Source organism: Mesoplodon mirus (genome assembly GCF_964341445.2).
Source record: "Mesoplodon mirus genome assembly, chromosome: 18".
Lineage (NCBI taxonomy): Eukaryota > Metazoa > Chordata > Mammalia > Artiodactyla > Ziphiidae > Mesoplodon > Mesoplodon mirus.
In genome coordinates, this window is record NC_138994.1 from 2217750 (window position 1) to 2244342 (window position 26593).

The window sequence follows — 26593 nt, forward strand, 5'->3', positions numbered from 1 at the left end:
CAGATCTGAGACACACCTTACATGCCTCCCCCCTCCCCATCCATTTGCAGGAAGGGGCTGGATTATGACTGGGTCCCCAACCCCATTCTGGCTGTGGAGGAAGGCTTCCAGTATGAAGCCAGGCAAGCAGGGCAGTTCCTGGGGACCAGCCAGCTGGGAGTCAGGAAGGCTAGAACTCACACTGGGCGGTTTCACTGATAATAGGTTAAGCTGAAACCTCTATGTGGGTCTGAGAGAAAAATAAGGAGAGGAGCCTGTGGTCTCAGGATGGTCCTCTAGTTACCTGAAGGAGCGAAACACAAAGAAGCCCGAAGGGCTGGGATGGGAAGTGAAACGTCCAGGCTCTTCCTTTGACCTTGGCCAAGGTCGTGCCCTCAGGCCTCACCTGTCCTGTTCATTCAGTGGGGGAAGATGCCATTTGCAGCCCAGGGAATAGAAGAAAGGTGGCAGGTGGAAGCTCAGCTCTCAGCCTGGTGCCGACCCCCGGGCGGCCCGAGCCCCAGGCAGGCCGAGCTGCAGGAGGGGTGCGCGGGAAGTCGCCCCGGGTGCTGCATCCAGCGGGAGATGGGCTGCAACCTGGCAAGGGACTGGGTGGGGGTGAGGGGTCGGAGGAGAAGTCCCCTGCCTGGATCTGTGGCCTCCAGCCGAGAGTCAGGGCGCCCCCTCCTCTCCTCAGACTCCTCAGACCTCGCCCTTCTCTCTCACATTCCCAGCTCCCAAAGACAACTTGTCGCTCACTTCCGAAGCCCGGGGCTTCATTCAGTCCCCCGACTCTGCTTTCTCCCACTTCTTTTGTCTATGCCTCCATTTGACGGCTTCTCTGGGAAGCGTTCCTCGGATCCTCTTCCCTCTTGTCTGTTAACCGCCCCCCTCCAACTCCGCGCCTTTGCCTCCCCCCCTCCCCCGCTCTCTCTCTCTCTCTCTCTCTCACACACACACACACACACACACACACACACACCCTCTCTTTTCTCTGCCGGCCATCTCGGCGCCTTTCCTCCGCGGCCCTGGCCTTCAAGAAGCGCGCAAGGCCCACTCTGGGAACCGCCGCGCGGCGATCCGACAGCGCCCCAGGGAGGGGCAGGTAAGCCTGGCGGGATCCCCGCCCGGGCGGACGCGAAGGAAGGTGGCGTCCGCGCCGATCCGCCGCCCGGGCCCTGTCCTCGCCCCCCAGCTCGCTGGCGCCATGGGGACGAGGACGCCCGAGTCCCTTCGCGCCCCCGCGCCGTCGGCGCCGCTGCCCCAGACCTAGACGCCTTGCCCAGGCCTCCCAGGGCGGGGAAGGGGGCGGCGGCCGGCAGCAGCCTAACCCCTGGCCCCAGCGCCGTCACCTCCGTCCCTAAGCTCTGTCGCGCCCAAAGCCCCGGGTTCCTGCAGCCTAGGAAGACGAGCGGAGGAAGGCACGGTCCGGAGAGGTAGGTAGACGCTCCCTGCCTCCCACCAGCCGCTGGGGGCAGCGACCAGGCAGCTCAGAGCGGCGGCGCGGAAGACCCCTCTGGAGCTGGGCACTCCCCCAGCCGCACTTTGAGCGCCGAGCGGCCACGGCGGGCGTGGGCCACCCGGGTCCACCAGCTAACCTTGAGCTCCTGACCCATCCAGCCTCCCGGGTGGGGCTTGGGGCGTACCCGCAACGCCTGCCCCCCCAACCCCCGCCGTGGCTCCCAGGAGCTGGGTGCTGAGGGCAGCCTTGGATCCTCTCCGCCGGGTCTCCCTGCTCACAGCCCCGGATTCCAAGCCGATATAGCCAGACAGTCAGGGGCCGGCGGCCCTGAGGGGCCTTGTGGGTGGGCGTCGCTTGGAAAGGGACAGTGGTTATTCTTTCTCCACAGAAATTAGAAATTGGCCTGGAACTCTGCGTACAGACGGGAACCCCCAGGCCCCCAAGGTGCAGACTCAGCTCTCTCTCTAGCGGCCTCCTGGAAGGAATGGAGGGAGAATGTTTGGGGAGAGTCTCTTGCTTCGGACGGCCTTTCCACGCAGTAAAGGGGACCTAGATTGCGTTGCCCTCCGGACTGCGCTGAGGCTTGCGTGGCCTTCTGCCTGGGAGAGCCCGTATCTGACTATGGAGGGATGCCAGGCGCCGCCATCTTACTTGAAACTCACACTCACAAAATGATGCGTGTGCACTTTTGTAGAGGGGCTTGTTGTTTATGGGAGGGGGCAAAAGCCCGGGAAAGGATCTCAGTCTGTATGGACTGGGCCGATACAAAATTACTCGCCTTTGAAAAGGCGTGTAGAGAGAAGCAGGCATAAAGGGACTGCGTGGTGGGTAGTTCAAGGTCTCCTAGGAATTAGTAATCCTCAGGAGTCAGAGAGCAATTCTGTATCAGGGCAGCTGTGCCTCTCAGAGTGTTAAGCAATCGTGTAAAGGTTGAGGATTAAGAATTCGTGAAAACATGCAAAAGAGACAGGAAATTATGTTCTGCCAATTGTGCTCAGTAATAAATGTAGCAGACGGGAAATGAATATTTTCACCTATTACTCTCCCCTTCCAAAGTGGAACAGCAGCACACAGTATATTTCACGTATTCCATGTATGGTAAATGTGGAAACATACAGCACAGAATTGTACTTCCCAGTATCAGTAGAAGCACAAAGACCCATAATGGGGAGGAGGTGTTCCCTCAGAGAAAGTCCTGATCCTTGGAGGAAGAGAGTTTGGTGGAAGACAGACAGCTGGGGGCTTTTCCTGATATGATCTTCCCTCTAACTCCCCCTTTGGAGCTGCAGCTCCTCCCTCTCTCTAGACTCTGGAGCAGTGGGCTCCAAGTCCAGAGAGGCCTCCTCACTCCCCCAGCCCAGGAAGGATGAAGCCCCCTTCTACTTCCAGTCACATTGCCCTGAGCTCCCCAGGAGGCAGTTACCCGCAGCCATCTGCCAGGGTTTAGAACCACCACCCTGACACACACATACACCACACACATGCACTCTGCCCCAGAGGAAAGGCAAGGAAAGGCTTTACTCGTCCCAGGTTAGGCACTGTGGGAGACCTCAGAGGCCCTTAAGAAGAGCCCCTCACTCTTCCACACTGGAATTTGGGAGACCCAGACCCCCACCCTCACCCCCAGAGTATGGTTGGCAGTTCTGCCTTCTCACTGCCTCAGAAGCACTGACCCCATGACTCAGGCAGCTGAGAACTTAGTCTCTCACCCACCCTGCCTCCAGCTTCTCTTCCTGGCCTGATTAAAACAAGCGTCAGGCTTCAAATGCTGTTGGATTAGAAGGAGAGTCTGATTGTTTTAATCTATTGGAATCCTCTCCCTTGTTTTCTCCTCTCTCATCACTCTCTTACTCTTGGGTTTTGTCTTCTCTTTCTCCCCAAACATAGAAAGACAGAAAATCCATGGCTCCTCTGGATTTGGAGGGAAGGGACAAAGAGAAAGGAGGGACTATTTGACCCATCCAGGCAGCACCCAGAACTGTGATCCGGAGCACCAAGCCATCATAGGAGACCCTGCCCTCCAGTGCTTAGAGGTTATCTGGTTCCACAGTCCCCCCTCACCCCAAGATCCAAAGGCACCATTTTCTTTAAGAGGAACTAAGGATTTGGGCCTTCCGCAGTTTTCAAAAAATAGGAAGAAGACAAAAATGCTGTAGGTATTTGGGTGGCCAGATGTGGAGGAAGCAGGCCTGGGCTCACAGAGAAATGAGTCCTCAGAGCTGACGGGGTTGCTGGGCCAAGCCTGCCACGATTGAGACCTGGCGAGGGCAGGCTTGGCCCCTGACCCAGCCGGCAAGGGACCCTGGCCTGTTCACCAGGTGGAAGTGAGATCAGGGGGCTGAGGGTCCAGGTTCCTCTCCTGCCTGGCTGCCCTATGGGCTCCAGAGCCCCCAAATCAGGAATAACTGAAAGGAAAACATCCCTGAAAACATCCAGATTTGTAATCTACTTAGGCCCCCAGACCCATCCTGAAAACAGTGGAGAAATCTGCCTCCTTGGCTGACTTTCAACTTTGCCCGCTCCATGTGGATGGGTCAGCTTGAGGTTTCAGATCTTGGGGTCCGGAGCTCACTGTCTAGGGAGCTAGACTGTGGGTTGGGGCCTCTCACCTCCTTTCCTCCTGCCCCCCTTGCTTCCTTCTCCTCCCAGAGCTTCTCAGAAGGTGACCTGGGCTTTCTTGTAGAGCCATGAAATCCCACAATTTCAGAGGATTTCAGAGTCCCTTGAATGTTGGGTTAAGAACTCCTATTTGGACTGATCAGAGGAGTTTGCGTATGGAAAAGGCTGAGACCAAATATGGTCTGTTAACATAGGTCTTCACTTTTTCCCACTCAGCTGATACCTTGGTGCTTACCAGGTCCACCTCCTGTGAAAGCACCCAGGCGGCTGTGTTCCTCTCTCACCACTGTCTGTAAAGAGAGGGGCGAAAGCCAGCGGGGACTGAAAGCTGGGACAAATCCCGATGCCTTCTTAGGAAGATGCCGAGTGGCTGTCCTCAGCCCACTTCCCATCCTTCCCCTACCATCTTCCGTCCCTTCCTCAGCTCCAGTTACAGGAATAGCAGCCTTTACCTTGCGGGGGTAATTAAGGCCAAAGCACCCCCAGCCCAGCCCATTTGGGGGCGGCTCTGAGTCTCCTCCTTCTCACCCCTCCGCTATTGAAGTACTCGGGCTACTGTTCAAGGGTGAATCTCAGCTGGAGTGGAGGTGAGGGCTTAGTCCGAAATTAACTGGATATTAAGTAACAATAATGAGAAACATAACCATGACCTCCTGAACCTCCACCATCCAGAAAAGTTCCTCCTTAAACTATGGTCGAAGCCCCCGCCCCAGTCGGACTAGAAAGGACTGGTCAGAATGCCCAAAACTCTTACGGAGAGAGGAGTCAATATCCAGAGATCTTGTCCTTTAAAACAATAAAAAGGGGAGAGGGTCCAAATTTCTACTCGTTAAACCTCTTACCTCTTCCTCAGTCCGTTAGCTCCTTGCCCCCGGGGAGCCGGGATCCTGGCCTCTGATGTGAACCGGAGGGAACAAGGCTCCTCCGGATGCTGAGATGCCCCTGCCTGCCTTGCGCACTGCAGTGGGACCAGGACTCCTGGGGAGTGGGATGGTTGGAGAAGTCTTGGCGAGGAATTTGGAGCCGTTACGCCCCTCGGTCCCCGACTCCGGACGTGCTTGGGACTGCGTGGAACACCGCAGGTCCTGCCTAGGGCTCTCTGGCGCTGGGCCAGCGCGGCAGCCCCCGACGGCGCGCACCCCGCGCTGCTCAGCTGGGGTCAGCAGCTTCGCCTCCGGGCTGCGCGTGGAGTGAAGATCTCGGTGCAGGGCGCTGGCCTGGCCGTGGGCAGGAGGACTGGAAGGTCGCCAGGCAGGGAGGCGGCCGCGCCGGAGCCGCAGAGTCGGCGTCCGGAGGAGGCTCAGGGGCACCTCAGGACTCCGAGCGCCTCCAGCCGCAGGTTGGCGCCGGAGGGGTGGGATCTGGAAGCCTGGGAGGGTCTAGCACCGAGCCCCGGCCCTCCGGAGGCTGGGGCCCGGCTGAGGGATTAGAAATGAGGCTTTCAAACCCGGTCGAGGTGTCGGGGATCGGCATTTACGGAGCGAAGGGAGGTCGCAATTATAAGGTGACCCCCTCCTCCCCCCGGACGCCGCAACGCCAAGGGCCTGTAGACTCACAACCTCTGCGGTCTAAGGGGAGGAGATGGGGTGGGATGGGGGCTCTGTCCAGCCTCCAGCGCAGGGAGCACCTCGCCCCAAGCGGGATGGCGGCGAGCGGGGACCACCGGAGGCCAGGGCGGGGCGCCCTTTCCGAGGGAGAGTCTTCTTGCTCTCCTGCTCCGAGGGGGCGTGGGCCCTAGTCTCTGGGTCTCGGCGCTCGGCAGCCCCTCAGGAACAGTCCGTTTGCTCCCTCCAGGCCGCCCACGCCGCTTGCCCCCATTTCCCCGCCCTGGATTTCCCCTGCCCGCGCCCTTCCTCCCCACAATTAACCACCTGGCGAAACCCGCCAGTTCCCGGCGGAGGGGCACTTCTCTCTTCCCGAACCGGCTAATTAATTAATCAGAGCCCTAAAGAGACCTAGGAGTTGTAAAAGGCAGTTTGGAACGAGGGGCCGCTGACTGGGGTAGGAACCTCCCGGTAAAGATGGGAGGAGGGAGGCGCGCCTGGCCGCCTCCGGCGGCCCCTCTGGGTCCTTCTCAGCACGCGGGTTTCAGCCGCTCCACCTGCCCGCCCCACTCCAGCTCCTGCCTTCCTGTCCGGCTGTTTCACTTCGATCTTTGTCATTCTCCAGTTTCTCTCTGGCCGCCTTCGAGGGCCCCTTCCTTTGTGTTTGCTTCTGTCTACCTGTCCAGGTGTCTCTCGCGCCCTTTTCCGCGCCCAACCAGGGCCAAGAGAACTTTCAGGTCATGGCGAGTGGCCCCGGCTGGCGGTCTCGGCTCCCGGGTTTCAGACACTGCACTGTAGGCCTGGCTGGAGCTGAGAGAGCAGGAGATCCGGGGAAAACAGGTCGTCCCCCCACCCCATCCCCCCAAGAGCAGGGCATTCGTGAAGGGAAAACAGATCCTGAAACTTTCGGCTCGGACCAACTCAGGACAAGGCAGCAAATGGCTGAAGACCCAGGCCCCAGTGGAGAAAAGCTCCATTTCATTTTCGTTAGAGACACAGAGACCTTGCACATCCCTGTACGTGGGCAAGGGTGCATGAGGTGGGGATTGGGCGTTGTGGGCTGCTTGTCTCAGTCCTGGGGTCCTCAAAACCTGTGAGCAGGTGCCTCTTGTTCCGGGGAAGGTTAGGTGAAGTATCCATGCGACCTTGTGATACACACAATTGTTGCCCGGCTCCTTTAATTTATCTTGTCAGGTACCCAAGTAAGTCTGTTTCACTGCTTCCCTCAGCATCACATTTGTGCTATTTGTATGTGAATAGTGAATAAAAAGTTCTTAGCATTTTGGGGATCACTGGCTCATACTTTAAAATCTGATGAAAGCTATTGAATTCCTCCTCCCCACGGAGAAAAATGCACTTATGTAGTATTCACCAAATCCCATAATTTCAGAGGATTTCAGACCCTTCGGACCCCAGGTTATGAACTTGTATTTGGATCAATTAAAGAAGTTGGTGTCTGGAAAATGCTGAGACCAATATGGTCAGTTAACTTAGGTCTTCACTTTTTTCCCTGTGGCTGGTATCTTGGTGTTTGCCAGGCCAACTTTCACCTTTATGAATGCCCATGCAGCAGTGTTCCTCTCCCCACCACTACTGGTGGGGTCTGAGTTCCCAGTGAGAGTTGGTCTTTCCTCCCTCCCCAGGACCAGGAGGCTTGAGAAAATGGGAAGAGCTTTGTGGGGGGGGAGGGGGGAGCTGATCTTGGACCAGCCAAGAGTGGCACCAACTGCTAGAGGGAAATAGGGCTTGGGCAGCCTCCCAGGGAATAGAAAACATACCGGAACTCCTGGGAAGGGAAGGTTATTTGGCAACAACCCCCTAGATAATCCTGTCCGTGAGCCGAGCAAATGGGGGTCAAGCAACAGAATGTTTTTTATGTTTTTGTTTTTGTTTTTGTTTTTTTTGCGGTACACGGGCCTCTCACTGCTGTGGTCTCTCCCATTGCGGAGCACAGGCTCCGGACACGCAGGCTCAGCAGCCATGGCTCACGGGCCCAGCCGCTCCACGGCATGTGGGATCTTCCCGGACCGGGGCACGAACCCGTGTCCCCTGCATCGGCAGGCGGACTCTCAACCACTGCGCCACCAGGGAAGCCCCAGAATGTTTTTTGTGTCCCTTATTGATCTACCTGTTTGGTTTCCTCAGATACCCCAACTCTTTGTGGGGCTGGAGACTTAGCCAAGGTTAGAAGCTGGGGGGATACTGAACTCTGGGCTAAAAGGGGAAGATGTTTGCTCCCAAACATTTCTGTAATCTTGTTAGTAGGAGCCAAACAGCAGGTGGCCCCTGACATGCCTGGGGGACCTCCTAGTTTCACCCAGACTCAATGCTGTGGCTTGTTTAGACTTAATTCTTTCTCCACAGACTAGTAAAAGCTTCCTGGCCTTCTCTCCACTCCTTTAAGTTGATCAAGTTAGACCTCCCAGAAGAAAAGTCCGGTTTCTTTGGGGTCTGAGAAGTGAAGAAACTTTCTTCTTCTTGGACTATGTTCAGACAAATTAGGGCAACTGGAACTTATCTGGCTTTATTACACCCTCCCCTTACACACACACTCCAAACCCCCTCAATTGCCTACACATTTCAAGCAAATGTGACTGGGGGCAGGAAAGACCCCAACCCATTCCTGGTTGCCCCTCTCTGAGCCTGGCACAACTGACACCTACCAGTGCCAGCAGTTCTGGGCCGTAACAAGAAGCCAATGGTTGGCTAGTAGTATTCAGACACCTGCCTGAAAATAAAAAGAAAAAATAAGCCATTTTCTGCTTGGGACAACTTAAACTGAATAATTCTGGCTGTGAACACCTGACCTAAATGTTTTTAATCAGAGCAGAAGAAATATATGCCCATTTGTTCCTTTCTTTACTAATTTAAAAAGCTAGTTGGTGCTCTTAGGAATTTCCGGCTGAGGGTCAGGGGCCTGTAGTCACCCCTCCTCCCTTCCTCATGCCCCTCTGCCCCACCCCTCCTCCCACAAGACTATCCCCACCGTGGAGTTGGCCTCCTTCTGACAGAGGAGGGGAGGGGGATGCCCTTTGACCATCTTGCTCCTCCCCTGCACTGGGACTTTGGCCCTGAAAAGGCGATGCTGCCATTGGCCAGAAGTTCTTGCCCCGCAGGGTTGTCCCCCTTCCCGGGCCTCTGGACTAGTTTCTGGGAGCAGAGACTTCTCACTGGCTGCAAGTCAGCAAGGCTAACTGGTGGGGTGCAGCTCCTGCTGGAGCCCCAGAGCTCAGCCCAGTGCTGGGCACACAGTAGGCACTCAGGAAATGTTTGTTGAATGTGGAATGAAAGTTCCCACCAGACAAAGGTCTGTGACTTGTCTGGGGACCCTCTGAGGCTGGTGCATGGAGAGCTCCAAGGCCTCCTGGCTGCCCAGGAAATGAGCAAGACCTGGTTTTTCTCAGGCATTTCTCAGATGTTCTGTTTTAATTCCAGCTTTCTGGGGTCCCTATTTCTTTTCTACCCATTCTCTAAGGCAGGCTCTTGCTCACTCCGGCAAAGGGAAAAGGCTCACTGAGAAGCTGGATAAGAATATACCACCACTCCCCAGACCTTTCCCCCTACCAGATCCAGATACTTCAGGCTAAAGGGAGTTTGAACCTGAAATGAGCCAGATAATTGCCCCAATTCTCTGTTCCTTATTGAAGAGGTAGTTACAGGCCAAGAGGTTCAAGGGGCCTCACTTTTATGGACATGGCTCTAAGTCAAAAGAATACATTACACATATACAGGCTGAGACACACACCCTCCAACCTAGACTGATTCTCTGAGAACAAAGCAGGCTTCCTCCTCCTTCCCCTTGCCTCCCTCCTCCACCTCTTTTCTCCTCTTCCTCCTTGTTATTAATAGTTACTTTTTACTCCCTGTTCATCAGGCATTGTGCTAAGTCCTAGATACGTTGTATGTTAATTAATCCTTACAACACACTAAGAGTTAAGACATCCAGATTTTGCTGATGCAGAAACTGAGTTACTTTTCCAGGCATGAAGCTTGTGCGTGTGTGTGTGTGTAAAATAATGTCGATGTGATACTGGCAGACCTGAATGCTCAAGTGGCATAATGAGGATGAAATAAGGAAAATTGATAACGAGAAGAACTTAGAAGTTTTTGAAATATGGAATATTTTAAGAGAACGCAGTTCCTCCTGCCCTAAAATGAACAAAGAAGTGCTGCAATTAACTAGCTAATTCCGAGCCCCAAATGCTTTCCCTTGAAGTGGGCTGATAATGAGGCCGACAGTATGTTCGCAGTTGAATTCGCCTGATGTTGCTCCATTTCCCCCCCCCAACTTTTGCGAATTGATTGGGCAATCACAGTGAGATGCACAGACACCCCCTGACACGCATAGACTCACACACACAGGAATGCTGACACGCACAGACCCAACTTTATCCTGCCTCCGGAGTCTTTTATGACTCAGCCCTGGGAATGAAAATAGAGTTTGGAGCAGAATAATGCCCCGAGGCCGGGTAGGGCGCAGCTGCTCCAGATGTGCGCTTGGTATTTAGGCGTCCGCGAGAGCCCCTGCCTGGCTGGGAGAGGAGCGTCTCCCGGGGCCCAGACCTGGGCAGGCGCTGCGTCCGCAGTAGCCCCACGGTAGGCACGTGCCCTTTGCTGCCACGGCCCCAGTGGCCCCCTCGCCTCTCTTCTTCCCTTCCTTTCCTGCAGAGGATTCTCCGGGACCCCTGTCCTAAGAATAACTTTGGACAAACTTCTCTTAGAGGGCTCTGCAGTATAAAATGATGTCTCTGCCTTGGGGGAAGGGGATGAGCGACCCATTTCTCCCAACCTCTCCTCAGGTCCTGGATGTCTCTGAGCTCAGACTCAGAGGGACTGGGTCCTGAGCAAGGCTTCTTTTCCCTTACCCCACCCTATAACTTGACTGGCCCCATTCAAGCCAAGGAGAGTGACCCAACAGCCTGCCCTAAGGCCCCTTTCTTTGGGGTTTATGGGACAGCCGTATATCAGGCACCTTCTCTTAGCCATGGGGTCTCTTTTACAAAGTATTCAAACTTTACAATATCCCCGTCTGTCCAGTAGGTCGCTTTCATCCGGGCCTTTGAAGGCTTAAAGCACTTGCCCATGATCGCACACAGCTAGGGAGGTTCTAAGCAGCTTGAGCTGGCCAGTCCTGGAAGGGAAAGGGCAGGACCTGTCTTGGCTCTCGATCTTGGCCAGCCTCTCCTATATCTGGCTCCAATTCCATTATGTGCCCCCCCCAAATCTTAAATCCAGAAAATACCAAACTTCCACCATAGACAACCTCCAAAGGCTGTCGTTCTGGAAATGAATTTTGCTTACAAGAAAGACAGTTTTTACTAGGGTCGTCAGAATTTGGAATAAGAACATTCCATTCGGAGGAGAGGCCACGTCCTCCAGCCCTGCTTCACCACTTTTAATAACTGCTCTGATCTTGGGTTAACCACTTAATTTCTTCGGGCCTCGGTGACTTTGTTTTTTTTTTAATTTTATTTATTTATTTTTCGCTGTGTTGGGTCTTCGTTTCTGTGCGTGGGCTTTCTCTAGTTGTGGCGAGCGGGGGCCACTCTTCATCGCGGTGCGCGGGCCTCTCACTGTCGCCGCCTCTCTTGTTGCGGAGCACAGGCTCCAGACGCGCAGGCTCAGTAGGTGTGGCTCACGGGCCTAGTTGCTCCACGGCATGTGGAATCTTCCCAGGCCAGGGCTCGAACCCGTGTCCCCTCCGTTGGCAGGCAGATTCTCAACCACTGCGCCACCAGGGAAGCCTCTCAGTGACTCCTTTTGCATGTTATGGGAGCGGGTTAAAGATCCTGGCGCTGCCCCTGAGCTGGCTTCTGGAGAGATCAAAGGCGATTTGGGCTGTGGAAGGCTCCCTAGAGTCGGGGATGGGGTAGGGGGTGGGGAGCGCATGGAGCCATGATTAGCTGTGGATTCCTTTCCCAGCCCTCACTCGTTTAATCGTGTTTCTCTTGCTTGGCAGAGGGCGCCAAAGGCGACGCGCGGGCGGCCAGCTCCAGGCCAAGCCCAGTGCGCCTGCAGGAGCCGGCCCCTTCAACCCGGCGCGGGACACAGAGCCGCGGGAGGAGGATCTTCTTCAGCGCGGGCTCAACGCCAGGGCGCCGCCTAGAGGTCGGCAGCCGCCCCAGCCTCATCCGCCAGCGACCACAGCTGCTTCCGCAGCCACGGCCAGAAACTGGGGGGAAAAAATCCAGCTCGGGTTTCAGGAACACGGCTTCTGGCACCTTTGACCTGTCTGAGACACTCCCCGCCCTTAATGAACCCTAGGAAGGGACGCTGGCCTGGAAGGCCCAGAAATATTTAGTCTTGTGACTCTCACTAAATGGGACGGGGTGGGTATCTCAGTTTGGGTTTCTCTGAGGATCCCGTGTTGTGCATCTGTGTCTGCACTGCCTCCTCTCACCATCCAAATTGTCCGGCCTCCTCCAGTTATGCTAGATCTCTGCTTTATCTTCAAGGAGGGGAGGGAGTAGGGAAAAGTTGCCCCTAAATCTAACAGCTTAGTCATCTACATTTTCAATTTTCAGAATGACTTGGAAATGGACGTGCTTTTGGAAAAGTATTCGGAAAACTTTTGAGGGTGAAAAGAAACATTGCCTAAATGGCCTTTACTCACTAAGTGACCATTAGCTCGTGTATGAGTGACATTCAGGAATGTGCTTGTTGGCACCAGCGCCCCTGTTGGTGGGTGTCTGTGCTGAGCCTTTGAAAGTTGACTGTGGGGCCAGGTGACCTCGGATGAAAAGGCTGCCCGGCATCCATGGTTTGGGGTGCTGGAGGCCCCGTGCAGAGAATTGTATTTGTTAAACTGGAATCCATGGCCTGGGTTCTCAGGATGGGGTAAGGGGAAGCCACAAAACTCCTGAAAAGTGTGTGAAATGTGTGTGTGCTCAGGTGTGTCGTTCTAAGGCTGTGGTCTCTTCCTTTTTTTCAGATTCCACAGAGACCCAGGTCAGCAATGGGCAGGGAGCCAGCACACTGACCTGTGTCTGCCCCTCCCCAACCTAGGAGGGCAGGGGTGGGTCATAACACTCTAGAATGGTATGGAAACTGCCGCCCCTCAGGTCTGCCCTCCTCCTGTCACTAACAACTCCCAGAGGCAAATCCTCTCTGCTGGAAGGAGTGACTCTTTAGTTAAAAATATATAGAGCAAGATGAAGGGTGAAATAAGGGAACTGGAGCACATACTGAGGAGGGGACCTGGAGGGGGCGTTCCCATGCATATCCTGGAATATGAATGTTGGGATGGCAACAAGCCCCTTCCTGTCTTCCAGCTGTTAATGAGCTTCCTGATTCCTCCTTCCTGGTGAAGGGAAGGGGCCTGAGGGCATCCCCCACCCCTTGCCAGCTGAGGCAGAGTGGGACTGCCTGAAGCGTAGTTAACCTTTCAGAAAATGTGGGAACTGTAAACCGCAGCCTAGTATTTTCTCGGTCCATTCCACTTTTTATCCATTTTGTAAAAATTCCCAGTAGTGCTTTAGGGCCTTTTCTTGGAGGGGGAGGGGGAGGACTTGGCTGGTCACGCAGGGCCACACCTGTGTGTCTGTGTGAGGAAGGTGAGGGTCAAGTGCACCAAATTCCCACCTGGGTCTGCAGCTAGGCCTCAGTCCTGTACCCAAGACTTGCCTGCGCCTCTTAGACCCGAATCCTTGGTTGTTTTGTGAAGAACTGGGAGGCATGGTGGAATTCCTTTGCTCTCCCACCCCGAAGCGCACCTAACCAGGCCCCTCCAGCAGACAAAGTGAGCAAGAAATCAGTAGCTTTACTCCTAGTTATCTGGAGCCCAAGGGGAAAAGGGATTTTTCTTAGTTTTGGTTCATGTGGTCGAATTGCGATTCCAAATCCAGATTCCACAAAGTTTTGTAAAAAACGAACGGCTCCGAGCAGAAAAGAACTATGGAGAGGATTCGTGGAGGTCCGGGTAGCGGTCATTTTTGTTTGATTTTGAGGCTTTTAAGGAGCCGCAGAGGAGAGTAGACTGTGGCAGAGCTCGGCAGAGGGCAGCTTGGACACTACTCGGCCCTGGCCGTCATTTCCCCTTCGGTGGAGACCGGCCCCTCCGTTTCTCCTCCGGGCACCCTTGCCCGGCTCAGCCCCCTCAGACGTTCGGATTCCCCTCTCCTCCCTTCTAGCAAGTACCTGGCAATAAATGGGGCGGGACAGGGCAAAGATCTGGTGGCTAGAGACGAAAAAAGAAAAAAAACCCGCTTTCGGCGGAAAGATGCAAAGAGCGGAGGTCAGGGCGTGGCTGGCAGAGCCCGAGCTTTAGCGAGCGAGGACCGGGGCGCCCAGCTGTGCCTCGCGAAGAGCGGGGCGCCGAGCCGAGGACGTGCGCGGGCTCGGTGCGTTTTCGGTGCGAGCGGTGGCCTCCAGCCCTCGCGAGCGCCGAGCAGGCCGACCGGGCGGCGGGGACCGCGGGCCCAGTCCGAAGCCAGGCCGCTTCTCTCCACGCGGACGCGGTCCGTCCGGCGAAAGAAAGGGGCCGAGCGGGGCTTCCACGGCTCGTAAACTGGTTTCCCCTTCCTTTAACCCGCCCCCGGCCGTCTTTCTTTTCAGGACAGGAGGGGATGTAAACCGTTTGAAGTTCATCCACACGGTGAAGTTTTATTGTATTTCCTGCCCCCAAGATTTATACGCGGGAGGGGGAGAGGGCGGCCCCGCAGACTCCTCCGCTCCCTCGGACTTCCCCGTCAGACACGTGGCCGCTGGGACCCTCGCCCCCAGGGCGAGGCCGAGAGGGAGCCGGGCCGGGCGGGATGGGACCGCTCGCTCCACGCCTCCAGCCCCTTCCGACGGTCGCTCCCGCCCAGCGCCGCCGCCGCTGCCCAGGTAAGTCCGCCGCTCGGCCCGCGCGCAGCCGCCGCCGGGTGCGGAGTGTGCGCCGGGGCACCTGTGAGGGTGCGGGGTCTGGAGGGGCGTAGGTGGCAATAGGGGACATCGGTGGGGGGCGGGGAGCGAAGGGCCCAGGCTGAAGGTCGGGAAGGAAGGAGCAAATTTCCCGGTTTCATCTGTGAATTCAGAGTAGATTGCCTTACCTGGGACAGCTCAGCCTCTGTGGAGCCGGGGTAGGGTGACTTCCTGGCGACTGCTCAGGTCAACCCGCTTTCCCTTCCAGTCCTGGGTTTCTGTTTGCTCCCTAGTTTTCCTGATACGTTCTCCCGCTCTGCTTTTTGGCTCCCTCTCCGACTGTCAGTTTTTCTCCACTCTCTTGTCTATCCCCGGTTCAAAGTTGGGGTCTGATGTAGGGCTTGAAGATTTGGCCTCTCAGAGCTACCCTGGGTGACTCTGGAATAGGGGCAGCAGCCAGATGGTGACCGTACACATACCTTGATAACGGTTTGAAGTTGAGAGAGAAATCTTTTTGGCTGTGGAGACCTCCAGCTGCAGAGACAGAGGCTGAGAGGCAGTGACCAAGCAGGTATATCCCCAGGGCCCTGCCCAGGCCTGAGGCTGGGCCTAGGGTCCCCTCTGACCAGGGCTCCTGGGAGAGAATGAAAGTTCCTGGAATCTGAGCTGCGAGGACCAGCTCCAGCATGTTTTTGCCTGGAGTCCTGCCTCCAGTTCTTCGGACATGTTGTTTACTAGCAACTGGGTTCTGTTTGGGAAGAAGTGGAGGAAAATGGAGTTAGCTGGCCACCCCTCTGGGCCCACAGAAATGGCGGCAGTGGCCTGCCCTCAGTGAGCCCTTGACCCAGAGCGTGAACTGGAACTGCTGAGTGAATTAGGTAGTTTCATGTTGTCGGGCCTGGGCCTGGATTTCTGAGCACAACGACATTAAACCACCCGACTCACGGCAGTTACTGTTCCTCGCTTAGTTGGAGGAGTGGGGGGGGGGTAGTGAAGCAGAATCAGGACTACTGTATCACCCTTGCAACACGGTGAAGAGGTTTGATGTCCCTAACCCAGGAGCAGCAAGAATGTTCCCTGGAGAAGAGATCTGGGATGTTCTAGGGTGTCTTCCACTTCTGTATTTGTTTACATGTGTGTTGGGAGGGAAAGGGGGAATGGGGAGCATTGCACTCTCCAAAGGGACATTTCTGGGCTGTTCTGCAGAGTCAGAAAGATCTGAGTTGGGGCTTCAAGCTTCCGGCTTGGGCTCCTGTGTACATCCAGACTTTCCAAAGAAAGTCTCCCCAGCTTGGCAAATGCTTGATTTCAACAGAGACACAGGGGGTCCTTGAGGTCTTTGTAACTTTTTGTGGGGTAGACAGGGCTCCACCTCAACAGGAAGCTTCAGGTCCTTGAGGAGGGCTCAGTCTTTCCCATTCTGAAAGGGAAACATCAGAATCCCTTGCAGTCTCAGCCTACAGGCCCCCAGGGTCCTTTCTAGGGCCCCCCAGTGGGACAGAGGTGGGTCCAAAAACATCCTCCCTTTTCCCATCCCTCAGCTGGCCCCTTCCCCACTGAGTGGCTAAGCCTCCCCTGTAGACCCTTAGGCTGGGCTACGGGTATACGCAGGTCTGGAGGGCCACCTCCCACACCCAGAGAGGCCCGTCTTGCAGGCTAGTGGGGACAGTTCAGCCCAGGCTGATGGAGTGACAGGAGATAGAGCAGGGCCGGGTGGGACGGGGCAAAGCTGTGATACCCTCTGTGACCCCAGCCCTCTCCAGGCTGCTGGCTCTCTGCCCAGGAAAGGAGTAACTAGAAGCGCTGGCAGAAGGAGGGGTAGAGTCCAAAGCACAAGCTAACTTTCGTTCCCAAACTTTTTCCCCTGCTTGAGGCAGAGGAAAGGCGGAAAGGGGCCCGGGGAAGAGGCTCGACCGGATGGGGCTCTGGCTCTGGGCTGACTTGGAGGGCGAAGGGTGTCTCTGAATAAGTGGACCCTGCTAGGGTGGAGGAGGCCCTTGGGAGACCCACCCTCAGCCTGGGAGGAAATGCAGCCCTCAACCCACTGTCCTGGTGAGCAAAGGCCAACAACGCTGTCCCTTGACATTTTCTTAGCCTCTGGTCTGGGTGAAGATGGTCTGGAGTGTCCTGCTGCATACCTTCCTTCTCCTCCAGCCTCTCACAAAGCTGCCCAGCCACTCAGAGCCTGACTGTCTTCCATCACTGGCGTGCCTTTGCCACCCCCTCCCAGGAACAATGCTGTAAAAAGAAAAAAGGGGGATGTTAGAGAGAAAGGAGGAAATAAAGTCTTTGGAAAGCAGAGTTTTACAACAGCCTCAGGTTTTATGGAAGCAATTCCGTAATAACCTTCTACCTGCTCAGCTCCTTTCTGCCCCGCCTGCCGCCCACCCCGTTTGGCCTCCTGGATGCCCCCTCCCAAAGAGTCAGCCACCCCCGCCCCAGCATTCCATATTCCTGGTGGCTGATAGTCGGTAAGAAGAGTCCTGAGTTCTGCTTGGGCCGCTGAACTCTCCGTCCTTCCTTTCACCTCTGACATCCTGGGAGGGAGGTTTGGGAGAAGATTTCGTTACTTTACAGTTAAAATCCCCACTTGGAGTGTGTGGAAGCACTAAGAACTGAACCCATGTGTGCAGATTCGATGTGATCCCTTTTGGAGTCTGTTGTGTGTAATGGGTGAAGGTTCTGGGGGCCTTGATTTCTTCCCCGCTGGAGCAAGTGTCCCCACACCTCTTTCTTTCCCACAGTGGGTCTGGACTCTGATCCTGGGTCAGAAGAAATAACTCCAGGTGCTTGGGGACATAGACGTGGGGACTTTTCTAATTTCGTTGTACACAGCAGTGCTTTTGTATGACCTCCACAGTTACCTGAGAGCTTTCACAGTCAACTCGTTTCTGTCCACTGGTCAGATTCACACTTGTGTGGGACACGCTTGCGCACAAGTAACGGTGCCTTCATCCCCGTGTCCATTGCTACCATGAAATAAGCATCACACGATGTACTCTGTCCCTGCGGTTTTGGGTAAGAGACACAGTAAAGGATTTCGTGGTCAGACAAAAAAGTCACAAAATTTCATGACCTGCCCTGGGCCAGGAATTTCTTTCACCTTCCAGAGAAATATTTTAGATGGAAGTTGTAAAAGAATCCAGATTTAAGTCACATGTGTTTGCGGATACGGTATATATTTTGCTTGAATATCAAGTCAACAGGCAGATTTTCAAGTGAAGCTTCTGAATCAGCTGATGTTTTATAGCCACAATTCAAGTACGCAAATACTCAAGTTTTTTGCCCTTTCTATAAGTGTGTGATGGTTATAAAAATGTACACACAGGCTTCTGGGTCATAGGTCTTATATGAGCAGAATTGTAAACCCATATCATTCAGAGGGGTTATACACGCATCACGTACACACCATCAGATCTTATATACAAATGCTCAAGCACATTTAGTATTATAGCTGGGCAGATTTATTTATTACGTATTCTATACACAACATAGAGCACAGCACATGTGCACACTGGGTTCCCCATAAAGAAATATTGATTTGAGATATAGGTACAGGAAACACACATCTATTCAAGTACGCATGCATAAATTTCAGCTTAGTTTATCGATTAAAAAACGTTCCCCCCTTCTCCACTTACTATTTTTCTTTTTCTTTTTTCTCCTTGCTTTTATTTCCTTCCCTCTGTTTAGATTTTCTCTCTCTTCTTATAGTGAAGCGCCCTTCCAAAAGCAGACCTTAAACCACAGACACTCACCGGCTGGTCCTGGCCAGGGCTGGCCTCTGCTTTCCCCACCTCAGCCTCCTTGGTTCTTGGCTGCTCTGGGCCCTCCTGTGGCCAGAAGCTGTAGCTTTTCCCTGCCGGCCCTTCCTGGAACTATCAGCTACTGGCCCCAGCTGTGTTCAGGCGTAGTGCTGGTGCAGGGAATGGCAAAAGGCTTCGAGAGGGTTTTCCTTCTTTCTCTTTAGGACTCGGGGGGAGGTGGGGAGCAGTTTGGTCTCTCAGGGCAAAGTGACCCCCACTCAAGCAACCCCTCTATTAAGCAGTTCTGGAAGCTGGGCTTCAGGGGCCGCAACTGTTTGCTTCTCTCTGTCATGGTGGGTACCATTGTCTGGGAGAGAAAAGTATGTTTTGGGGGGTGGTCCTCAGAGCACCCAAACAAGGGGCTTCCTCTCAGCTGACCCTTTAATCATTTGCCTGAGCTGGAACGGAGCTTCAATTTGAGGCAGCGGTGCTTTCTAGAAAGCCTGGCTGAAGTGGGCCTCCTTGCTTGCTGTATCTGGATCCCCACCTGGAGGAGATGAGAGCTGGGGCGCAGACTCCAGGGCTTGGGTGCTATTTCATTCTCTTCCCTCCAGAGCCACCTCTCCTGAGAAGACATGAGACCTCCAAAACCTGTCACTTTGGAATTATTTCCACCCTCCAGCTCGTTTGTGAGCAAAAACGAAGTTCTGGTCTCAGAAAAGAGGCCTGGATCCCCTCCCCTGCTTACCCAGTGCACCCAGGAGCCACCAGGGGTTAGGGACAACTCACCAGACAACCAGCAACCCACAAACCTGAACCCTGTCTGCTGGGACACTCCACCCTTGTAGAGCACAAGTCATGAGCCTGAATGCTCTTCTTCCTCTAACTTCTTCCCTACACTAAGTGGCTCTCTCAACTTCTCTCTTCTTGCAAAGAGAGACGGCGGCAAAGCCAGGGCCAGAGTAGGAACCACAAGGGCTGCAGCCAGAGCCCAGCATCTGCACAGCCTGGGTCTTAAGAACAGCCCAGTGCTGTGACTTTGCCATAAATTAAAAAAACCCTGCCCACAGCCCACATGTCCTTTTGGGTCCTAATTTATATACTACAGAAAGTCATATACTCAAGCCCGTCATGCTTCATAACACCATTATTTACAGCAGGAGAGGAGGGGGTTTTTTTTCTGAAGAAGAATATATTTATTACAGGTAAAGCCAACAGCAGACTCCATAGGTCTGGCAAATCGAGAACAGGTGCTTTGCCTTAACTGTGATTCATTCACTAGACGCCCAGCTTTTTCCGCTGGCGAGTCCGGGGAGCTCCCTCGACTTTCCCAAGCGTCCAACCGCTACTTAGAAGAATTTGCATCGGATTTCCCACTTGGGTCCTATGGAAAAAGCAGATCTTCACGCTGTTTGGTTCCGGATCTGCTGGGCTGTCGCCCTCGGTGAGCTGGAGTGGAAAAGGAGGGGGCCGGCTGGGCGCCGGCATTGATCTTTAAAAAATCATTTTGAAATCGCCATAATGTGAAGAAATATGGCGCTTTGCCCTCGTATTTCACACGTAATGACACGAGATGGCTTCATTTGGAAAGAAAAGCGGGCGGGAGTGTGTGCGTGTGCGGAGGTGATCCACAGCTTTCTGCACGGCAGAGGGGTCCGTGGCCAAAAAGATAAAACCTCAGATTAGAATGGTCCCGCTTCTGTTAAAACGACAGGGCTGGGGCAGCCTATCTTATAAGGGCCCAGGGTCGGAGAATGCTGAGAAAATCGGCCCCAGCCTGCCCGAAATCCGACTGGAGAGGATCGGGTCTGTCCAGGGGCCGCACCTCCCTGAGAGCCCACACCACGAGAAGCCACGGCACCCAGGGCAGAAGCTGGAGGAAAGGCTGCTGGAGATGGGCCAGGAAGCCAGCCGGTGGCCCCGAGGGAGCCCCAGCGCAGGGCCGCAGAGGAGATATCAATAAAGCGGGCTATTTGGAAGCTCCTGCGAGACAGTCTGCGGGAGGGGAAGTGGCGGGAGGGCGGGAGACTGACCCTGCTGGCTCCCTGTCTATGCTGGTGTCCAATACAGCGTGTTTGGAAATCTTTCCGAGCAGGAGAGGCGAAAACTCCGACTCACCTCCTTCCCCACTGTGTGGAAGGGGAGATAACTCTGGACCCCTTCCCACACCTCTGCTCTGCTGACACCTTAGGGAAGTTCCCTGAACCCTTTCTCCTGTTCGGCTCCCCCATCTGGGCAATTTTAAGGGTCTGTTATTCAGTGCAGGAAAGGAGAAATGGCTATGCACCCCCCTTTCCTCTGACCAGGGCCAGAGAGAGGCCCAAGAAATTTAAAGGAGCCTTGACTATCTGTATTAAACTCGTTCAGAGGCTCAACTTTCCAGGGGCTGATGAATCCCTTTAACCTCATGTGGGTTCTAATTTCGGGACAGCTAAATGTTAGGACAGGATCTTTGGACACGAAGGCCCTTTTATTCCCTTCTCCCCTCCCTCAGCCACTGAAGGGTCAGGAGAAACTCCCAGGCCTACAAACCTCCCAAACTAGTTACAGAGTCCCCTCCAAAGCAGACAACATCCTATAAAATCCCAACTTCTCCCCCATCTCTTTTACTTCATCTCCAGTGGCTTGCTGCTGCGCTGTTGTTTAATAAATATCTGGCGTCAGGGGACAGAGAAGAGGAAAGGCGAGCCGGCGGGGTGGAGTGGAGGTGTGTTTGGGGGGGGGACGGTACCACCTCCTCTTTCTTTAATTATGCCCTGGGCCTCTCCGGCTGCTCCCCAGGCTGGGGCTCGCTCCCTCCCTCTGTCCTGCGCTCCCTCTCTCCCTCCCGGACCCGTCTGGGGAGAGGGCTCCACAGCCAGCGTCCCTCCCGAGGCAGCCCGCTGCTTTCCCTCCGCCTCTCCTCCGCCCCCGCCGCCCCAGGGCGAGCACAGCCCCCCTTCCTGCAAAGGGGGGGGGGGCGGCCGGCAGCTTGGGCTGAGGTTACGTGGCCGCCTGAGCCCTGACGTGATAGTACGTTGCATCAGCACAAAACAATCCAGCCTCGATATGGACTGCGGTGCGGACGGATGACAGCGAGAGCGCAGCCCCCTCGCCCGATTGATTTATGTCGGAGCTGACGCTTTATCAGGCAGTCGGAAAAACTTTGACCAATCATTTTGCAAGGAGCGCTGAGCCAGGCTGCTCCACTGTACTTTGTTGGCTGAGAAGTTGAGCAGGGGTGGGGGTGGGAGGGTGGGGGGCTGGGGGGGTCGCGTCCGAAAGCCCTCACACCGGTCCGGGTGCCACCTCTCCCTGCTTGGGCGCCGCGCGCGAGCGCTTCCCTTCCCCCTGCGAGCGCCCGGATAATGTCTGAGAATGTCCATTTCTGGGACGCTTAGCAGCTATTATGTCGACTCGATCATAAGTCACGAGAGTGAGGACGCGCCTCCAGCCAAGTTTCCTTCCGGCCAGTACGCGAGCCCCCGGCAGCCGGGCCACGCGGAGCACCTGGAGTTCCCCTCGTGCAGCTTCCAGCCCAAAGCGCCGGTGTTCGGCGCCTCCTGGGCGCCGCTGAGCCCGCACGCGTCCGGAAGCCTGCCGTCCGTCTACCACCCCTACATCCAGCCCCAGGGCGTCCCGCCGGCCGAGAGCAGGTATCTCCGCACCTGGCTGGAGCCGGCGCCGCGCGGCGAAGCTGCTCCTGTGCAGGGCCAGGCGGCGGTGAAGGCGGAGCCGCTGCTGGGCGCGCCTGGGGAGCTGCTCAAGCAGGGCACGCCCGAGTACAGTTTGGAAACTTCGGCGGGCAGGGAGGCCGTTCTGTCTAATCAAAGACCCGGCTACGGGGACAATAAAATTTGCGAAGGAAGCGAGGACAAAGAGAGGCCGGATCAAAGTAAGTTATAAAAAGTGAGGAAATACCCAGGCCGAAGGCCAGGCGAGGGGGAGGGGAGGGGAGGGGAGGGGAGAAGCAATAAACTGCGGACAATGTGAAGGGAAACCGCGGCGACGGCCGGAGAGCGAGCGGGGGCGGAGGGAAGACGGAGGGAGGCAGCTGAGCGCCCCAGAAAGGGAGACTGAGGCCGCTGGAGGAGCGCCGCCCCCACTCCTCCAAGTCCACGGGGGACCCGGGGCGCAGGGACCAGCTCGCCGCTCTCTCGGCCTCCCTTCCCCCACGCCCCCGAGGCCCGGGCTGAAAGCCCGGGAAGAAGCCGACCACCGCTGGCTGGGAGAGGAACTGGCAGGGCCGGGGAGGTAGCCAGCGAGGCCGAGAGCCCGCGCGGGCCAGGGCGGGAGCGCACCGGGCTGCCGGGCACCGCACGGCTGGCAGAGCTCCCCGCGCCACGCGCACACCGTAAAAGCCGGCCAAGGGGTAGTGGGAGGGGGCTCATTAGGATTTTATTTGCGATGCAACAGCTTGACGGAGGATTGTTTTTAGCAGATCTCGCTCAGGAGCCGCTCAGGGTCCGCAGCCGGCGCCGGGAGGGGCGCTGGAAGCCCGGGACCGGGAGACTGAGCCCCCTCCCCGGATGCGCCGGCCCCTCCCCGGGGGCCTTCCCTCCGGTCGCCCCCTCCCCTCCGTGGCATCCTCGCCCGGGTTGCAGCTTCCTTTTCTGCGGCTCCCGCTGCTCTCCGCGGGGCTCCCTAGCCCCAGCCAGAGCTGTCCGCCTCGCAGGGAGTTGGGGAATCGCTTCCGAACTTCGCGGCCGACCGGCTGCGTGGAGAAGGAGAGATCCCCCGAAAGGACCCTGGGGAGGAGAAGGGTGGGGGTAAGAGAGGCTTGCGGAGAGGCTAACTTTATCCTCGGAAGGTAGTTTCTCACCATCTCCCACCCCTCCAAAAGCACCCCCGCCAGGACCCGAAGTCTGGCTAATTTCCAGGATGTGCTGCTCTCTAAGGGCGGCAGGAGGGGAGTCGCGGATGTTTCGTTTTTTAAGGTTGAGAAGGGCAAACTGGTCGGGGCTCTTAGCCCCCAGACAATAACCTGCAGGATCGTGGGCACAAGTCCTCAACCCTTACTCTTTTTGGAGAGTGAGGGTCAGATTTTTTAGTCTTTGCTTGCCCTGCCGGAATTCCTATCAGCAGAGTGGCCCAGAGGCCCTTTGGGGGTGCCCTTGCCTGCTGGAGGGTAGAGAACTGCCCAACTCCCCTGAGGTCTCTGTGAGGTCCCACCACCGCCAACCTGCCAGGGTGAATCACAAGAGTTGGCATTTGGGTAACACACGGCTCTTCCCAAACCCTCCCTGCTCACCCCCAAACAGACCCCCCCACCCCCAAGCCCACAAACCCTACCTGGAAAGTCCATTACTGCAAGGCAGCAGTTTGGCTAGAATCAATAATTAACCGTTTTTTTCCTCTTTCATATTTAATGCGGCTGTGGGTCCCATCCCAGGCAATCACATTAAGGAAATAGCTGCAAATTGGTAAGACACGGTACTTAGTGTAGGATGAACCAGATTTTTTTTTAATATTCAGTGCTTTTCATTTGGGGTGAAGGAATCTAGTAGAGGGTGGCTGTTATTTTTAATTGGCTCTGCTTTATTTGGCAACTTTTCTGAGTTCGGGGGTAAGGAGAAGAGAAGCCTGTATATATGTTTGTTTCCTCTTTTTTCCCCTCTTCTACCCAGTCACCCCTTCCCTTTCTCTGTTCCCTCTCACCACATGGAGCCAGTTGGAGTTAGCTATGCTCTGAAGGATCTCTGTTACCCCCACATGATCCATGGCTCCCCCCTGCTTAGGACTGGACCAATCTTGCATCCCAATTTCCCTGAACTTACTTTAACCAAACTGCGAGCTGAGCAGGAGTGGAAAAGGAGACTATTGCAACCATAAGTTACCTGTGAGCCCCCAGCGCTCCCTTGTCCACAGGCTGGAGTTGATAAATGGTTGCAGTTGGGTTGCATGTGAATTGGAGTGTGCTGGATGTTAGCGTCTCTAAATGTGAATCCCTATTTGTGGTGTGTGGTGGGGGGCAGTGAGATATCTGCACAGACACACATGGCTGCTGCCATGTGGCCAAGAGATGCAAGCTTGTGATCAAGGCAGGAGGGTGCACTCAAACTGGACTGGAGGGCCAGGAGGTCTCTTGGCTGTGGCTGAGCAGAAGCCACTCTCCTCTCCCCCAGCCCAATCCTTCTCTCACCTCAGACCTAGAGCCAGGACCCTTCAGTCAGCCACCACTAGTTAGTCTGGTAGAGTTGGTGGGGGGGAGGGCTTTAGCCAGGCTGGGCTCTGACCTGAGTCCTAACCAGTTCCGACCCAAGTGGAGAAAGACTGAGTGAGGACCTGGGGCAGGCAAAGCTTTGGAAGTGGTGAGAAGCCGGGCACACGTTTGGCTCCATCCTGTCCAAATAACTCACCTGGAGGTGCCTATAGCAACTCTTGGCCCATCTCTGGAAGCCTTTCTGGGAACCTGAAGGCCCAGGTGCCCCTTTCTCCAATGTCAGATGGGGAGTGGAGACCAGGGGTGCACCCTCTTGGAAGGAGAACACGGGGGCCCTTCACCTCCTTTCCTTTCTTTGATTCTATCGCTGCTTCTCTTTCAGCCAACCTCTCCGCCAACTGGCTGCACGCTCGCTCTTCCCGGAAAAAGCGCTGTCCCTACACCAAATACCAGACGCTGGAGCTAGAGAAGGAATTTCTGTTCAATATGTACCTCACCAGGGACCGTAGGCACGAAGTGGCCAGACTCCTCAATCTGAGTGAGAGACAAGTCAAAATCTGGTTTCAGAACCGGCGGATGAAAATGAAGAAAATGAATAAGGAACAGGGCAAAGAGTAAAGATTCCCCCCAGCCCTCCTCCCCACCCCTTCCCCATCTCATGCTTATTTATAAGGGATGGCTGTGGAGCCTGTGCTGTCTGGGATGTATTCAAGTGAATGGGGAAGGGGGGGTCTTTTTCTTCAAAGAAAGTCCTTTTCTGCATCCAGAGCCTCTCTCCTTTCCTTTGCCTTCACCTGTCCTTCTCTTCTCCCTGGGCCTCAGGAGGGAGTTTTATTGATTTAGAAGGTAGATGTAGTTGGTTCCTAAGAAGGTGATGGGCCCCAAGGAAAGAGTGCCCCTAGTAGAGCCCCTAGCAGCCCTCTTAATTTTCCTGGGAAGCTCCAGCCCCTCGCTTCCAGCCTGCTTGTTTCCCCCCTGTACCTATCCCAAAGTCACCCAGGGACACTCCAACTGCACACAGCCCAAAAGACGCCCACCTGCATAAAGCCTGGAGCCCACAGTAACAACGGGAAGTGCTCACAGTCAACACTCAAATGAAGTGACACCCTAAATGCAGACCGTCACACCCCAAATCTAGTGGAATAGCCCACAGACCATCAGGCAAGTCCAGGGTCTGCCCCTGATGCAATTACACACCAAGAAGAAGTCTAGAGACACACTCCGGAATGGGGCACTGCAGCGCAAAGGTCCCAGCATCACAACACCATCCCCACGGAATCCTTAACTATACCCGGGCATGGACTCAAGGGCAAGTGGGGTAAATTCAGCTCCCAAGCTAGTGGGTTAGAATGGGCAAGGAAAGGCAGCGGTGGTCTTATGAGAGTCTCTTAGGTTTTATGAAGGTAGTCCACATACACACATTTTGCTGCAGGAAATGTTTAATTCTGCATGTTGTTTTCCTCTCCTTCCAACAAAAGGAGGTCAGATCGTGGGTTGTAATCCTTGGCAGTGTCCTCACGTTCATCTGTGTCCCGCTTGACAGAGACTGTAGCTTCTCTTGCTCAACACCGGCCCTGCATTCTTCCGCATCCTCCCCAGCTCTGAAATCAACTCTGTTCGGCCAATCCACCTTGCACCAGCGAGCCAAGTCGCCCCTGTAGAAACCCCCCTCCACCCTCCATCCTCTGCTAGCTCTACCCCTGCATAGGCGGAAAAGCCAAGTCAGGAGAACCCGATGGAGAATTTATGGTGAATCGATTCCCGGGCTCCTCTCCAGAGCAAGCTGTGGAGGAAAGGGAGGAGCGAAGGCTCCCCGGGCGTGCGGAGCTTGACTTCTTCCTCCCGTCCTGCCCAGTCTGATCCCTGCGGAGGAGCCCCGGGCTTGTCAGCTGCCGCCCCAGCGCAGAAGCGCAGAGACCAGCCCCAGTGCCTGCCTTTGCCTCCCGAGACTCGGGCCTGGATGGCGATCTGCGCGCGCACGCTTCTGGGGAGCAGTCCCGCTTGCTAAGGAAAGAGGCGAAATCGCACCTAAGCATTAGGCCAGAGCTTACTCTCGGCTTCCTTTCCTCGCCCCGTTACCCCACCTCTCCAGTCCCCTTCAGGTCATGGACCCTCTCTCCTGCTTCTCCCGACCCTGCAAGGGGACATTCCAATAGAACTTCTTTTGCTTTGTCGGTGGCAGTCGTGAAATTGTGCTGTGTTTTGTGATTTCTTTGGGGGTGGTTGTCTCGCCTGTTTTCAGTTGTTGCTTATATGG

General features: G+C 55.5%; 1 protein-coding gene and 1 long non-coding RNA gene across 3 annotated transcripts; both read left to right on the top strand.

Moving 5' to 3' along the window:
* The first annotated feature begins 659 nt into the window (after positions 1-659).
* LOC309793283 lies at positions 660-14420 on the top strand. 2 transcript variants are annotated; one of them, XR_014291901.1, is made up of 4 exons: positions 671-1084; positions 1830-1885; positions 11564-11933; positions 12536-14420. It is a non-coding gene; the product is annotated as an uncharacterized lncRNA (long non-coding RNA). The 2 variants fall into 2 exon arrangements; XR_014291900.1 differs by lacking the exon at positions 12536-14420 and having other exon boundaries at positions 660-1084; positions 11564-12528.
* A 6790-nt stretch (positions 14421-21210) lies between these two features.
* Positions 21211-26593, top strand: HOXB9 (homeobox B9). Its single transcript, XM_082603714.1, has 2 exons — positions 21211-22068; positions 24719-26593. The coding sequence occupies exons 1-2, from the start codon at positions 21552-21554 to the stop codon at positions 24952-24954; spliced, it is 753 nt and encodes a 250-aa protein (XP_082459840.1). The 5' UTR covers positions 21211-21551; the 3' UTR covers positions 24955-26593.

Coding starts and splice junctions, on each gene's coding strand:
- HOXB9 (XM_082603714.1), top strand. CDS start 21,552: ATGTCCATTTCTGGGACGCTTAGCAGCTATTATGTCGACTCGATCATA. Junction 22,069..24,718: donor CAAAGAGAGGCCGGATCAAA/GTAAGTTATAAA, acceptor CTTCTCTTTCAG/CCAACCTCTCCGCCAACTGG.